At 46.4% G+C, this 16,082-nt stretch overlaps 1 protein-coding gene across 6 annotated transcripts in view; it reads right to left on the reverse strand.

The window, feature by feature from the left end:
- Positions 1–16,082, reverse strand: part of WNK3 (WNK lysine deficient protein kinase 3) — a 2,095,067-nt gene that overhangs the window by 688,499 nt on the left and 1,390,486 nt on the right. For all 6 annotated transcript variants that reach the window (XM_069645314.1, XM_069645316.1, XM_069645315.1 and 3 more), the window contains exon 17: positions 8,876–9,753. In XM_069645314.1, the coding sequence (XP_069501415.1) occupies positions 8,876–9,753 (878 nt within the window). The remainder of the gene's footprint in view (positions 1–8,875; positions 9,754–16,082) is intronic.

Below are 16,082 nucleotides of genomic sequence, written 5' to 3' on the forward strand. Positions count from 1 at the left end.
ATGATTGAAATCTAAATCCAGTAGGTCCAATCAATACAACCAAGGAGATCAAAGGTTAGCTTTGCAGTGAAAATTGTAAAGACAATTTCCATGCTAACCAGCTGTATTTTTAGTGTGCAGCAAGTTAATCCGCGAGAGAGCTGGTCAGTCCACCTGTTGGTCCAGGGACACTTCCGAAGGCTCAGTAGGCATGGATCCCTCAAGCAGAGGTCGAGACTGGTTGTTCCCCACTGGTCCTGGGGTCGTAGCACCAAAAGAGGCATTCTTGAGATCAGGAGAGAGGAGCAGAGCTTCACCGGGACAAAACTGGAGTGCATGCTTGTAAGCTGAACGCATAGTCTTCGGGGTGTGCAGCAGTCTACTCTTCTTTGTTACTTCAAACGATGATCTGCCGAATAGTTGCAGGAGCCCTCCTTTTATCCAAGATTCAGCCCACCAATCGTAAGGATATGCACCATTCATACAGCCAATGGGTATGAAATCATGGATATCCAGTGGTCATCACATCTGCCTAGTGTGACAAATCTTGAGATGCCGTCACTTTTCCCTGAGGGGAAGCCCCTTACAACGAGGCCTGGGTGGTGAGGCTGCTACCCGATAGTCCCCCTGGGGATGGTATAGTGAGGGAGGATCTCATGGAGAGAGGATCCCCTCTGGGAACAGGGACAACCATCTAAGGTATGGCCTGGGACATCACACCACAACCACACATCTCACTTTCTTTTCTCTTCTGAGAGCTTGGTAGTTTGTACAGACATGCACTGTTTTAAGACCAAAGACCAAAGGACTGAGATGAGTTGACACAGCGGAACAATGAAGATCACACCCAGGAAACAGAAGCGACACACAGGAAATAGAAGGACTTCACCTTTTTATCAAGAATATGCTTGCAACAAAGTATAAAGTCTGACAAAGGACTAGCTCTTTTGTCGAATCCAGCAGGAGGCAGCATCAGGTGCAAGGAATCTAGCCCGGGAGATTCGAATCCTGTATGTGAACTGACGCAGAACACAGGATCCAGGCAGGGGGCTGCAAGACTTCCTAAAGGGCTTCGCAGGAGCAGAGCCACGTCAAACACTCAGAAGAAGGGAAGCTGAGCAGCATGAGAAAAGGTGATGCTGGATCACCGCAGACGCTGACGAGAGCCTGGTGAAGCAGAGAGGAGTCTCCAGCCATGGCAAGTTACCAAAGCAAGGAAACAGGCAGTCCGGGAAAGACGGAGGGGTTGCAGGGACACTCACCATGTGGGAGCAGGCAGATCCCTCATGGCCTAGTAGCGAGCAAGTGGCTACAGGCTCATTGGAGGGGCCGTGAGGTGCAAAGGCAGCACACAGGAACTATAAGAGGGGTAAGTGGAACCCCGACAACCTGAGAAGAAAGAAGGGTCCGAGACCCTAAATTACACAGAGGCAAGTCATCTTACTTGTGGCAGTACTTAGCAGGAGGGTGAACCAAGTCTACCAAATCATCAAAGCAGAGAAATACGGGTCTGGGACCTGCACCTAAACAAGGAGAAAGATACAGGTAATCATCCTCGTGGCTGTACTTGGGCAAGAAAGGAGGCCAAGTGGGATATACTGGGGACATCTGCGTGAAGGATCATATTTGTATATGAACTGTTGAGAAAGAACGAAAGCAGTGAAACAAGGATCCACAGGGGAAAGGAGTCCTTCCCCCATGAGTATCGGTGAGGGTAAAGGGACTGTGAAACCAAGATACCAGCAGAAGGGAATCATTTGTCTGGTAGTGACACATCCACGTGAAGAAGCCTGGGGAAGGGAGTCATTCCCCCAGGTTGGAGAGAAGTCAGTCAAAAGAAGGGAGTCATTCTCAATTCCAGAGAACGAGGTAGGACACCTTGCGGCCAGGTGTTCGGAACAAGAGATCCAGGGGAAGGGAGTCAATCCCCCTTGAGTGAAGAAACAACAGGACCTTTTGACAGACCCCTTTAGTATTTTAGTTGAGGCAGGGAAAACCCCTCAGAGATGGGTAAAGTTAGGTGTTCTCTTCATTTTATGCACCCTTACACTAACATAATTTAAGGCACCAAAGGATGTGGACTGGACCACAACTACCCACACAGCTTTCCCATGGAAGAACAAGTTACTTACCAACTGTAACGTTCTTTCGACTGGATGTTCCTCCCACGTATTCCTCATCTTGTGAGAATTCGTCATCTCCAGCTTCGTTGCTTTGGAAAAAAAAATTCTTGCCAGAGGGCGGTGTGCTCGAGGTTGTGGCGTCGATTGTCCCTCGACGGACTCCGTACTCTGTCGACATCACCGATAGTATAAATAGCTCGAGCCGCGCCCGTTGCTTCAGTCCTGTTTTTTCGATGAAACATATAGGAGGAACACCCAGGCGTGCCCCATGACCGATACATTCTTCGTGAGAGGGAAGTGTAAGAAAACGTAAAACTGTACTGTGGGGTAGGATGGGAGGGTCGATGAGGAATACGTGGGAGGAACATCCAGTCGAAAGAATGTTACAGTTGGTAAGTAACTTGTTCTTCGAATGAATTGTGTCCTCCCACGTATTCCTCATCTTGTGATAGGCTCCCATAGCAGTAGCAATTTTTGGAGGCAGGAGTACTAATTTCAGTTTTCGTGGACAGAATGCAGAACTGCCTTGGCAAATAAACCCTCATTAGAGGAGGCAGTATCCAAACAATAATGTTTAACAAAAGTATGCATTGTTTTCCAGGTTGCAGCTGCACAAATATCTGCTGCTGGGACTCCCCTCTTTAGAGCCACAGAAGTAGCCTTTCCCCTTGTAGAATGGGCAAGAAGCCCATCTGGTGGTTCTTTTCCCGCTAATCTGTAGCATTCACCTATGGCTAATATGATCCAGCGGGAAATGGTCTGTTTTGTTACAGAGAAGCCTAATTTAGGACCAGTATAACCCACGAATAGTTGGTCATCTTGTCTCAATTTAGCCATCCTTTAGATGTAAAAACTAAGAGCCCTCTTGGGATCTAGTCTGTGTAATCTCTCCTCTTCCTTGCCCAGATAATGGATAAAAAGTTGGTAGTACTATTTTTTGTGACAAATGGAAGTCAGACTACTTTTTGTAAGAACGAAGGTTTAACTTTAAGGACTACCTTGTCCTTATAAAAAAATAGTATATGGTGGTTTGCATTAGAGAGCCTGAAGTTCGCTAACCCTGCGGGCTGATGCTAGGGCCACAAGGAGGACAGTTTTTAGAGTTAAAAGCCTGAATGGACATGAACGCAGAGGCTCAAAAGGTATGCAAGTCAAGAATTTTAGTACTAAATTTAAATCCCAAGTTGGTACATGGAAAGGTACTGGAGGGTATACATTAGTATGCCCTTTTAAGAATTGTATGATTAACTGTACTTTGAAATATGAAACCTCTTCTGAGGAGCGCTTGAAAATGGACAGCGCAGCAAGGTATCCTTTGATCGTTCCTATCTGGAGCCCCAGATTAACCAGATGTAGCAGAAAAGAAAGCACCAATTGGGTGCCACACTGAAAAGGGTCCACATCCTTGTCTTTGCACCAGTTACTAAAGCTGTTCCAACGACATCGGTCCAAATATTTTGTTGCTGGTCTTCTGGCCGAAAGCAAGATTTCCATTACGTCACCCGGAAGATCCCAATCCTTGTATCTCAACCTCTCAGAAACCATGCGTGAAGGTTGAGTGTCTTGACCTCTGGATGAAGAACCCGACCTTCCTCTTGCGGGAGAAGATTCTATCTTTGCGGAAGACGTATTGGAGGGCAGATGGACATGTCCAGAAGGTCCGGGTACCACGTCCTCCTGGCCTAATCCAGGGCAATTAGGATCAAGGTTTTCCTGAACTTTCTCAACCTAGTGATTACCTGAGGAATCACAGGGACTGGGGGAAACGCGTACAGCAGTGGAAATTTCCACTCTTCTACGAATGCGTCTCCCAGAGCTCCTCTTTGAGGAAATTCCCTTGAGCAGTACTGATCGCACTTCTGGTTGATCGCGTTGGCGAACAGATCCACTTGGGGGTTTCCCCAAAGGGCGAAGATCTCCAGAAGGACTTCCTGAGCTATCTCCCACTCGTGAGAGACTGTGCTCTGCCTGGTCAGAGCGTCCGCCGCAGTGTTCTTCTCTCCGGCTAGGTAAATTGCCGATATAGAGATTCCTTCTTGTATTGCCCCGAACCATAGCTGCATTGCCTCTCTGCACAGTGGTAGTGACCCTACTCCTCCTCTTTTGTTGAGGTAGTACATGGCCACTGTGTTGTCTGTCATTATCAGGACATTCTTTCCCTGTACAGAGGGCAGAAAGGCCTTCAGAGCTAGTCTGATTGCCCTCAGCTCCAAAAGGTTGATGTGCAGTTTGGACTCCGATGGAGACCAACGACCGCTGATTGTCAGATTGTTGGTGTGTGCTCCCCACCCCGTGAGTGAGGCGTCCGTCACTACTGTTATCTCCGGCCATGGTTGCCAAAAAGACTCTCCCTTGAGAATGTTGTTGTTGCAAGCCCACCATAGAAGATACTGAGCAACTGCGCTCGGGACTTGCAGAAGATCCGACATATTCCCTGAGAACTGGGACCACTGAGTTCTGAGTGCCCATTGAAGGGATCTCATTCTCAACCTGGCCTCTGGTACTAGGAAAATGCAGGATGCCATGAGGCCGAGCAACCTGAGAAAATCGAAGGCCGGTAGACGTTGGGCATTCTGGAACTTCGTTACCATCTGCTGGATGTGGAGAGCTCTCACTTCAGGAGGCGAGGCTTTTCCCGAGGAAGTGTCCAAGACTGCTCCAATAAACTGGAGCTTCTGGGATGGTATCATGTGGGACTTCTTGAAATTGAGGGAGAAGCCCAATTTGTGGAGGAAGTGGCAGGTGATCGAAAGATGTTCCTGAGCTTGTTCTGGAGAACTTGCTCTGATCAACCAGTCGTCCAGGTAGGGATATATGTGAATACCTCCTCTCCTGAGACTTGCTGCCACAACCGCCAACAGTTTGGTGAAAACCCTCGGGCGGAGGTCAACCCGAATGGCAGAACTCGAAAATGATAATGAGAATTGCCAATCGCGAACCTCAGGTACTTTCTGTGCTTTGGATGGATTGGCACATGAAAGTAAGCATCCTGAAGGTCCAATGATACCAACCAATCTTTGAGTTGGAGAGCCTGAAGGATCTGAGAAAGAGTCACCATCTTGAACTTGTCCTTCCTGAGGAACTTGTTCAAGTTTCTCAAGTCCAAGATGGGTCTCAGTCCTCTGTCCTTTTTTGGGATGAGAAAATATGGGGAGTACCAACCCCTGTTCCTCTCCACTACAGGTACCAGTTCTATGGCACCTTTCTCTAGCAGGGTTAAAATTTCCTGCAACAGGAGCGGATCCGGATTTTGGCAGAGTTGGCTTCCGGTGGATGATTCTGAGGCCTTTTTAGAAAGGGGAGACAGTAACCTTGGGCTACTGTTTCCAGTGCCAAAGCATCTGAGGTAATGCCCCACCATTCCTTCAGATGTTGAGAGATCCTGCCTCCCACTGGTGTTTTGTGTAGCAAGGTCTCAGAGGGATTTGGAAGCAGCTGCAGGAGTGGCTGAGGGTACAGATGCCGCTCCTGAGGCTGATTTTGCACCTCTTCCTCGTGCTCCACGAGGGAAGTTTCTTTTGCCCCTTTGAGAAGCCTGTCCTCTTCCTCTACCAAAAGAGGAGTAGTATCGAAAAGAACGACCCCTCCAGGAAGATGAGCCGGAATAGGGTTTTAGAGGCTGGCGCAGAGAGGCGCTAAGTGATTTAGCTACCTCTTTCGAGGTCTGAAGTTTTTCTAGGCTTTCATCAGCCTTTCTGCCAAAGAGCCTCGAGCCATCAAAGGGCATGTTGAGGAGTCTAGCTTGCATGTCTGGTGCAAACCCTGACTTCCTCAACCACGCAAATCTGCGTAGCACAACGCTTGCAGCCATGGATCTGCTGATACTATCAGCAGTATCCAGTCCAGACTGGAGACATTCCCCCATTGCCTCCTTCCCGTCTTTGGCTATATTCAGGAAGCCTTCCCTTTCCACGCCTTCCGGAATATGATCAGCCGCCGCCGAAATACAGTCCCACAGGGTATGGGTAAACCTGGCTAGGGTACAGGTGACATTTGCCGACTTAAGTGCCATACTGCCTGACGTGAAAACTTTACGTGCCCAGGCATCAACATTTTTATCCTCTCTATCTGGAGGGATAGTTGGATAAGCAGTTTGTTTTGAAGTAGATGCTGCCTGAATGACTAAACTCTCTGGAGTCGGATGTTTATTCAAATATTCAGGATCCGTTCCAGCTGGTCTATATTTTTTTGGAAAAGTACTATCTGCAGCAGCAATAGTTTCTCCCAGTTTCTCTCCACCGTCCTTTGAAGGGCCCTGTGGAAAGGGAGAACAGGATCTTTGAGGTCCCTTGCCGATTATATCCGTCATGTCATCTTGTTCAAAAATGGGTGAAGTATTATCCCAACCCATATATTCAACTACCCTGGTCATAAGACCCCTGTACCCAGCATCTGCATGCTCTGCAGGATCAGATTTGGCAAACTGTAATTCTGGGGATGTGTAAATTCCACTGGCAGAATGTAGAGTATCACTCAGGTCTCTCATTCTAGATTCCTGGTCAATAAGTTCCTCAGGAACTTGTCTTGTACCATAAGCAACTCCCAAAGGAGAAACCTCGTCTTCGACTCTTCATAAATTGCTGACAGATTTGAAAAAGTCTGACCTGGGCAAAGGAGTGAATCTCCTTTCTTCCTCTTCCATCTGCTTCAAAGGAACTGGCAAATCCTTCGAAGTTGTCGAAGGGGTCTTCGAAGATGACTTCGATAATGGCGTCGAGGATGTTTTTGGCTTTGGAGTCGAAATTATCGACACCGGGGGCGTCGACGAAGTCGAAGTCTTCGACGACTTGTGTTTCTTGCATGGCAACGGAGAAGTGCTTGTCTCTCGAAGAGTCTTCGGCGGTTTTACGTTGACTCGAGTTTTTTTGGATTCCTCGACGCTACCGGTCCTTGCCATGGTAGTCTTGGACTTCCCTTTGTCGTCCAATAGAGCGATTTTAGGGGTGAGGGTCTTTCGAGGGTCTTTCGAGGGGGTCGGGGCCGCGTTCTCGAAAACCTCCATCTTTTTGCAGAATTCTTCCCACTTACTGGGAGAATCCGATTTAGTCGGACAACTAATTTCTTCGGTCGACTCTGAAGAAGATGATGGAGATCTATGTCTCCTCTTCAATTTTTTCCGATGACGAATAGTGTCTCGATCTACTCCTAGATCGAGATCTCTGAGTGCCTATGGCGATCCGATTCCTTAGAATCAGTCGCTTTCTTGTGTCTTTTTGACGCAACCTTTTTTGAGGCCTCCCTCCCCACCGACAGTTTACCTCTCCTCTCACGAAGAGCTTTCTCGGTCATTGATTGGCAGGACCCGCAGTCGTCGGTTCAGTGACTGGAACCGAGACACCAGAGACAAATCCGGTGGGGATCGGTGATCGACATCTTAGAGCCACAATCTGCACACTTCCTGAACCCAGTCCTGGGTGTTGAAGATGACGACATTTTCTTCACAGAAAATAGAAGCGCCGTTCTCGATAGCGAAGCGATCGGAAAAACGGAACTGAAGCAACAGGCGCGGCTCGAGCTATTTATACCATCAGTGATGTCGACAGAGTACGTAGTCCGTCGAGGGACAATCAACGCCACGACCTCGAGCACAGCGCCCTCTGCCGAGAATTTTTTTTTCCGAAGCAGCGAAGCTGGAGAAAACGAATTATCACAAGATGAGGAATACGTGGGAGGACACAATCCATTCGAAAGGTATTTCCACATTATCATTTCCTGACCTGAAAAAGCTAACTGTCATCTTAGGGTGCTAGCCACCTTTAGTAGCCATTCGCTTTAATGCAAATGTAAATGGGGAAAATAACAAAACTGAAATAATATCACAGCTGCCACCAGCTTGTCTTGGGCACATATGAAAAGTAACAAAGCCATTATAGTAAAAGAAGAATACACAGTATCCCAACTGCACTTCACTGTAAGGTAATGTGTGCAATTGTAACAATAAAAAAATTCACTAAGACACTTTCTCAGTACAGACAGTCTTAGGGACTACTCAGGTTCCCCAAAAGAATAAACGAAACAGGCAAGGGAAGTAAAGCAGGCGGCTTTACCTACCTCCAAAAAGTAGGACAGGCTTCAAAACAAGAAAAAAGAAAGGGTGTCCAATAGAAATCTATGGACAGAAAGGTGCAAAAATAAATTCATATGGTCTCTGTTTTTCTTTTACCCTTCATTACTTCAGGCACTGTAGATTTTCAGAGCATTCGAAACCCCCTGCCCCGCATCGTATTCCTCTTCTGCACACCTCATGCGCAGCATAGCTTCTTTTACCACTTCATACAGACCATGGAAGGCACCACTTTAAGGAAAGACTGGCCTACAATTATTTTGAAGTTATTACTAATTTAAAAGCCTGGCTTAATAAAAGCATTTTTGTGCAGAAAATATTTGTTTCAATTAATCTTTCAATGTATAATGCATGCAGCAATAAAAGCAACAATTCTTATGTTCCCTGGAAAACAGTGGTCTGATTCAAGAGAGGAAAATAGCAAAACAAATGGATTTAAAATCCTTTGTAAAGAACAAGAAAAACCACTACACAAATGAAAAACAACTGAAAGCAGGAAACTACACATGATGTAAGGGACTGCCCCTTTAACTGGCTAAATCACACCATCAGGGGTATGGTCTTTACATTGAACTGTGCTAAAACGTACATTAATTCTTCCACTCTAGAGAAAGCAGTCTAGCTCAGAGCACTCCAAGAAAGCTAACTGAAGCAAGAGGAGTCAGACTACATACAGAATAAGTTAATATGAAATGTAACAGCCACTTACATAGGTGCTGAATTCATCAGGTAGTGTGGTATCCACTTTCAGGTCGCTTACAATCACAGTTTCGGATGCAGGAGCACATATCTGCTGTTCCTGGTCTGGTAGATCAAAGTCCACTGATTCATCAGGTGTGGCTTGCAGGCCAGTGAGCATGCTAAACTGAGATTCTGGGACTGGACAGGACAAAGTATCCTCTGCGGACGATGATAATGGAGAGTCCGTACTCTGTGTCTCCTTTTGGCTGTCTGGGTTAGATCCAGAGGGGCTGTGCTCAGGGTACAGCAATGTCCGCAACTTTTCATCCAGGGTTTTAATCCGGTTGTCCACAAAATCTATTTTTGGGGGGCCGTCTGCATCAGACTCCTGCACAGAGGTTGAATGAAGGAGGCTTGGTTCAAGGCTGGGTGTCTGAACCTGCTGATAGGAATTGCTCTCCCCCGATTTGGTGTCTTGATCCTGTAGGGGGAGTTCCAAGCCTTGAGTGGATAGTTGCTTCCCAGTCACCAGAGGGCCATGTTCAGAAACAGTTGGGGCACAATCAAAAACTGCATTAAGGGGTTGAGGTTCTGCTACATGGGACGGAACAGTGGCATGCTGTCCTTCCACTATAAGAGGCTGCACCTCAGGGTCTGCTAAAGGAGTCTTCAGCTCTGCACTTGTGTCTGGTGCCAATGTGCAACATGCTTGCAAGGCAGGAGATGATAGTTCAATACCATTGTCTGATACAGGAGGAAGACTAGGTGGCCTGGTATCTTCACTGGGGCCTGCATACTCAACTGCCTCCACATGTTCAGGAGTTGACACAGGTGGTTCCACTTTGTGAGGAGTAAGAACTGTATTAACAGTTCCGTCAGTGGCATGGTGCTGCTCCAGCTCAGGGTCTGTACATGAGATATGGCAAGAAGAGACAGTTTAATCTCCCTCAAGTATGAAACGAGAATTCCCCATTAGAATTGGGAGATCTACAAATATAAAACGATGTGCAAACACAATATTATCAATCCCATAACCACATTTGAACACGTTTGACATACTTCGGCAAAAGCCAGTCTTCTCTATGCCACTTCATTGGTGCTTGGTGTAAATAGCACAGCGACATCCCCAACAATTGCCACGTTGTCGAGGGAATTTTACCTCCAAAGTTTAAAAGCACATACTAGGTACTGTTGGGAAGCGGGGGTGGTCATCCCAGGCCCCCCCAAAAGGTTACGAATGCGGCAGAGGCCTAATAGTGTGGTGTAGATTACAATAAAAAATGAAAGGCCATCTTAGAAAACAACAGCCATCTTGAAATCGAGGTTTGGCCCCGTACTGCAGCCAGGACAGTAGGTCCAAGCCCAAAACAGATATATGTGTGTGAATGCAGGAGAAGGTTACAGCTTGTGGGGAAGGACAAATCCACAGGGATTCATAAACCCTTTCATTGTCTCATACTAATAGCACGTGTAACTCAAAAGGAATGCGCTCTACAAGATCATAAGGGGGCCAAGAGCTCCCTGTGAGCAGTTGCTCCACCAGAAGGAGGGCACAAGCTTCTAACCTCCCCCAGCCTTACAGTGCCCAGATACCCCTGTCCAAAGACCCCAACATTCCAAATGGCAGGTCAGTCCCAGACAACCATAAATCTGATTACAAATCTGTGATTTGTGCTGCAAGGTGCCAGGGAGAGAAAGTAACATCTAAGCCTGGGGTGGGAAAAACTGGAACGGCTGGGATCGAGCTTGGGTTTGTAAGATAATGTGACCTCGAAAGTATCGTCCGCGCCCATGTCTGCAGTACCAGGTGCAATTTAGGCCACAGATAGGGCTTGCTATGATTTGTACTTTTAATTGGCAATTAAGAACTGTGCGCCCGATGACATGCTAAGAAGAACCCCACGTGGAAGAAGACAGACAGGAGAAGCTGGGACCAATGTCCTGGTATCTCATTTGGAGCAGGCCGCCTATGTATAGGGTCGCACCAACCAGCTATGTGGATTTGTAACCTATGTGATGTACGCCAACTGTGACGCTTTTTTTTATTTGTTTATTTGTTTATTTATTTAGTATAGCGCGCAAAACCCAGGGGTAACAGGGCGCAACAGAGGTCAGGAAGATAGGATTGCATAAAAACTTGGTTACAGAATAAGATAGGCATGAGAAAAAGAGCATTGCATTTACAGTTACATTGTGTGGGATGTGCATATATACATATAATTGAGCGAAAGCTTACAAGTTTACATATTAATACTGTGCATAGGGGCAGTTCGGTTGCATTTACATATTTACAAATTAAGGCTGTACATGGTAGTCAGGTTATAGCACTGGCATGATCAGATTAGATGGCAGGGTTAGTCGTGAGGAACATTGTCCCGCAGCCAAGTGAGGGTGTTTCGCCTGAAGCTAAAGTAGGATTGGTCAGTCCTAATGTGGAGTGGGAGGGCGTTCCAGTGTTGGGCTGCCAGGACAGGGAAGCTGCTGCCGCCGGTTTTCTTTTGTCTGAAATTGGGTACTTGCAGGCAGTAGGAATTGATCGATCTGGTGGGGCGGGAGGACGTTTTTTTCTTTATTCTGGATGCGAGATTGGGGGGGGCTGTGTTGTTTAAGCATTTGTGGGTGAGTGATGCCGTTTTGAGGGAGATGCGGTCATGGATTTTAAGCCATTTGTGTTCTCTTCTTTTGTTGGAGATGTGTTCCTTAGAGGGTAGGTTGAGGGCTGTTCTGAGAGCGTTGTTTTGTAGTGTCTGTAGTTTGTTGGTTATGCATTTGATGGCTCCTAGGTACATGGCGTTGCAATAGTCCAGTCTGGATAGTATTAGGGCGTTGGCTATGATGATGCAGCTAGCTTGGGTGAGGAAGGCTCTACTTGCCCTAATTAGCTTGCATGTGTAGGCGGTGGAGGATGCTAGTGAGTTGACTTGTTTTTTTAGTGACATGGTTGCATCAAGGTGAAAGCCTAGTGTTTTCACTGTTTTGGCCACTGTGATGGTATTGCCATCAATGTTGAAGGCCTTGTAGTTAGAACTGAGTTTTTTGAGATTGGTATTGGATCCGAGGAGCAGGATTTCGGTTTTCTCATCATTTAGACATAGACCGTGTGTGGCCATCCATGCCTGAATGATGAGATATATTTTGTTTACCAAGGCCGTATCTGAAGCGTAGTTGCCTGAAAGGGGTATGAGGATCTGGGTGTCATCTGCATAATTGGTATATGAGACACCCAGTCTGTCCAGCTTGTCAAATAGGGGCTTGGTAAAGATGTTGTAGAGGGTGGGAGAGACGCAGGAGCCTTGGGGCACCCCACAGGTTATTTTAATGGGGTCTGCTGAGGCTAGGGTGGAGAAGACCCTCATAGTTCGGTTGTCCAGGAATGATTGGATCCAGGCTATAGCCTCTTTCGAGAAGTGGGCTGCTGAGGCCAGGTGTTCGCACAGGACTGCGTGATCCACCAGGTCAAATGCTGCCGACAGATCGAGGAGTAGTAACATGGCAGTGTTCCCTTTGTCGTTAATCTCATTGATCTGGGTTTTAAGATCGATTAAGGCTGTCTCGGTGCCGTGCTTCGGTCTGAAGCCTGATTGGTGGGTGCCTAGTAGTTTGTGAGTTTCAAGATATTGCTGAATCTGCAGGTATTCTACTCTATTATCTTTAACAGGAATGGCACCGTGGTGATGGGCCTGTAATTGGTGGGGATAGCGGGGTCTAGGGTTTGCTTCTTGAGGAGAGGCAGGACCCAAGATTCTTTGAGGTTGCTTGGTATGGTGTTGGAGGAGAAAGATGCGTTGATCAGCTTGGTTATAAAGGGGGCTAGATCCCTAGCAGCATCCTTGATTATCTGGGGAGGGCAGTTGTCGCCTTTGCAGTTAGATGGTTTAAGTGAGGCTATAATTTTTTCTGTTTCTGGGATAGATATTTTGGTAAATCTGAATAGATTATGGCCTGGGCGGTTGGCTGTTTTATCGTGGTTGCTGGGAGATGTTTCATTGGTGGTGAGAGTCTTTTTTCAGAGCGATTTTGGTTTGGAGACTTTTGATTTTATTAGTTAGTGCGTTTTGGACGCTGGTGCACCATACTTTATCCTTAATTATATTGTCTGGTGGGGGTATCGGGGATTCTAGTTCCCTTAATATAGCAAATAGTTCTCTGGTGTTGGAGCTCGATTTTTCGATTCTTTCATTGAATAGTTTCTTTTTGGTGAGTAGGATTTCTTTTTTGTAGTTGTTTGCACAAAGTTTGAGTTGTGATTTGTTCTCTTCTGTGGGGGAGTTGCGCCATTGGCTTTCAAGTTTCCTTTTGTGCAGTCTAAGTTCTTTCAGATGTGGGGTGAACCAGGTGTTCAGGTGGGCTTGCTGTTTGCTTTTTTGCAGTTTTAGAGGGGCAATGATGTCTAGTCCTTTTTTTATGGTATTGTTATAGTTTTCTACTAGGAGTTCTGGTTTTAGATTATCGGGGAGAGCATTGAGGGTTGGCAGTAGTAGTGGTAGGAGGTTGTCGGGGGTTATGTTTTTTTTTGCTCTAGTGGGTAGTGGTGGTGCCATGATTTTTCCTTTGATGACTTCTTTATTGAGAGATAAGGTGAAGTCAATGAGGTAATGGTCTGTCCAGTGCTGGGGAGTGGTTTTGGTAATGACGGTGTCGCAGTTTAGAGTGGCGATCCAGTCCAAGGTCCTACCTTTATTATGGGTGGGGGTGAGCACTCTTTGGATTAGGCCGTGTTCATCTAGCATGTTGGCTATGGCTTGTGCTGATTTGTCGTCAGGGTCGTTTAGTCCTAGATTCAAGTCGCCTAGCAATAATATTTGGGTGGTGTCTTTTATGTTGTTGGCTAGGAGGCTGGATAGGTCTGCTTCGAATGAGCCAATGGGGCCGGGTGGCCTATATATTAGAAGGATGGTTAAGGTGCGACAGTTGGAGATGGGTAGTTTGGCTGCTAGGAGTTCGCAGGATTTGAGAGGTGCTTGAGGCAGTGGTCTTAGCTCGAGGTTTGTTTTAGCTATGATGGCTAGGCCGCCTCCTCTGTTGTTGGGCCTGTCCATTCTGATTATTTGGTAATTTTCTGGAATGGCTATTGAGAGTGCTGGGCCTGCTGCTTCATGCATATCCTTTATAAACTATCGCACATGTTAATTTGGTCAGAGCGCTCCGTGACAGCAGAGTTCTTTGGTATCGCGTACTTTATTTTTATGAGAATGAACCTTGTTTTCCTTGCAAGAGGTGTGCTGGGCCTTTTTCCCTAGTGGGTTGTATTTTTTCTGGTGTGAGCATTGAGGGGTCTCTTTACAGTACACTGATTTTAAGAACAAATTCAACATTGAAAATGAGGGCAATGCTCACCCAATAGCCAAACTCAATTTTCTTACATGGCTATTGAGCAAAATAGTCACATACCAACATAAATTAGATATCTAGAGGCTAACACTTCAGTTTATCAGTCAGGATTGAGGAGATTACATATCCTCCCCTCATCCCCCACCCCCAACCAACCTCCAACCCTCACTCCCGTAGTCCACTCAGACATCGGGGAGCACCACAGCATTCTGGATGAGCAACAGCAACATGCCCATATTCCACTGCACCAGTTAGCTGCCTTTTATAGCATTAGTCATGAAGCGCTCCAAGAGTGTTTTGACAATTGGATGGAGATTGAACTGGCAGGGATAAAATCCTTTTCCAATTGCCAAACACAAAAAGTGCACTTTATTGTTTCTTTCCTGTTGGAAGTTTGTGTAGTGGCTTTCCGGAAGCTTCTGCATTTATTGCTTCAGTTATAATATATTTGTTCCCGCTGGCTATTGACACAGGACTGCTCAGTATAAGTTTTATGTATATGAATTAAACTCTGTACAATTCTCTACTGCCCAAATGTTTCTCACAATGTAGGGGTTAGGCACCCTCAAGGGGTGACAGCATGCGCTTTCTAGAGGCCAGTCAGGGACACATGAGGTAGAACCACCAGATGTTGAACAGAGGTAAATTGAAGGTCTTTGCTGCAGGCCTCCCTCTCCGTTGGCCCAATTCTCTTGCCACTCCTACCTGTAAGTCATGGTGAAGCTTTGGTTCATTTTTGCAACAGCTCTTTGTGATGACAACAATGGCTAAGAGCTGTAACTGTTATCTGACCGACTACAAACATATACAGTGCAAGCTGACTGCGCTCAAAGCTGCCTTTGTCAGGGTAGCTACTCAATCCAGAACAGATTATATAATACAAGTGAGCCAATTTACCCATTCGGACTGTGACGACTCAGGTTGAACTACCAAATGATACGAGATATTTTCTAAACTGGAGGCTGGACATAAGACCATCCAGGCCCTAGAAGAGTCACCACCCACTAAACGAAAGTCTCTAAAAACCATACTTGACGACAAGAACAAACAGGGAACAGATGTTCAGAGACGATCAGAGTCATCTAAAGCGCTCAAATGACAGCCACCTAAGATGAAAAATGATTAATGTAATCCACCCAAATAAGAGCGAGGTTACTGAAAACAAGAAGTCAGAAACAACATCTGAAAATGTAGTGATAAACTCTGGGTTGGAGAGGAGGGAGAGATTCCAGTCAATGCATGTACTCAGTTTGGAGGGGTGGAAGAGGGAGTTTGGACCTAACTAACCTCTCAATTTATACATCCGAAGAGGAGGTAAGCAGCCCTCTAACGAGGGTGATTGAAGCAGGAAACACTTTGCAGAGGACAGGAATGAAAATCTGGAGGAGGTGGCTCTGACAAGTGGAACTGAACCAGATGACAAGCTGGAGGATTAACTATTCGGGGAGGATCAGGTCGGTTGGTAAACTGACCAACACATCTACCAGACGGGTACTCCAGCAAGGGCCCCGACTGGAGGAGAGGTTCACACCCAGGAACTGCTCCAAATGTTCCCCATTTGGGGGCGGGGGGGAGAGGGAGGAGTGTTTAAAAAAAGGACTCCAGATAAAGTGGCTTCCATCAAGACACTAACATAGGGGGCTCGAGTTGGCCAGCAGACATAAAACAGCTCCATTCCCTCGACGAGACAAACAGTGGTAAATGGGGGTAAACAACCCCCATCCAGGAAATCAGTGAAAAACAGTGACACGTTTAGAATGTTATTGGAATTATTGGAAAGGTTGCTCTATATACGTGATGAACTGACTCTAAAAAGAGCCAATGTCTTAAGTCTATTCCATTGCATACCTAAATCAGGCATCATTTTTGTTTGGGGACTTGAACGTCCACTGTTTGGACGACAA

Source organism: Ambystoma mexicanum, chromosome 2p, assembly GCF_040938575.1.
Source record: "Ambystoma mexicanum isolate Mex_15411 chromosome 2p, UKY_AmexF1_1, whole genome shotgun sequence".
Lineage (NCBI taxonomy): Eukaryota > Metazoa > Chordata > Amphibia > Caudata > Ambystomatidae > Ambystoma > Ambystoma mexicanum.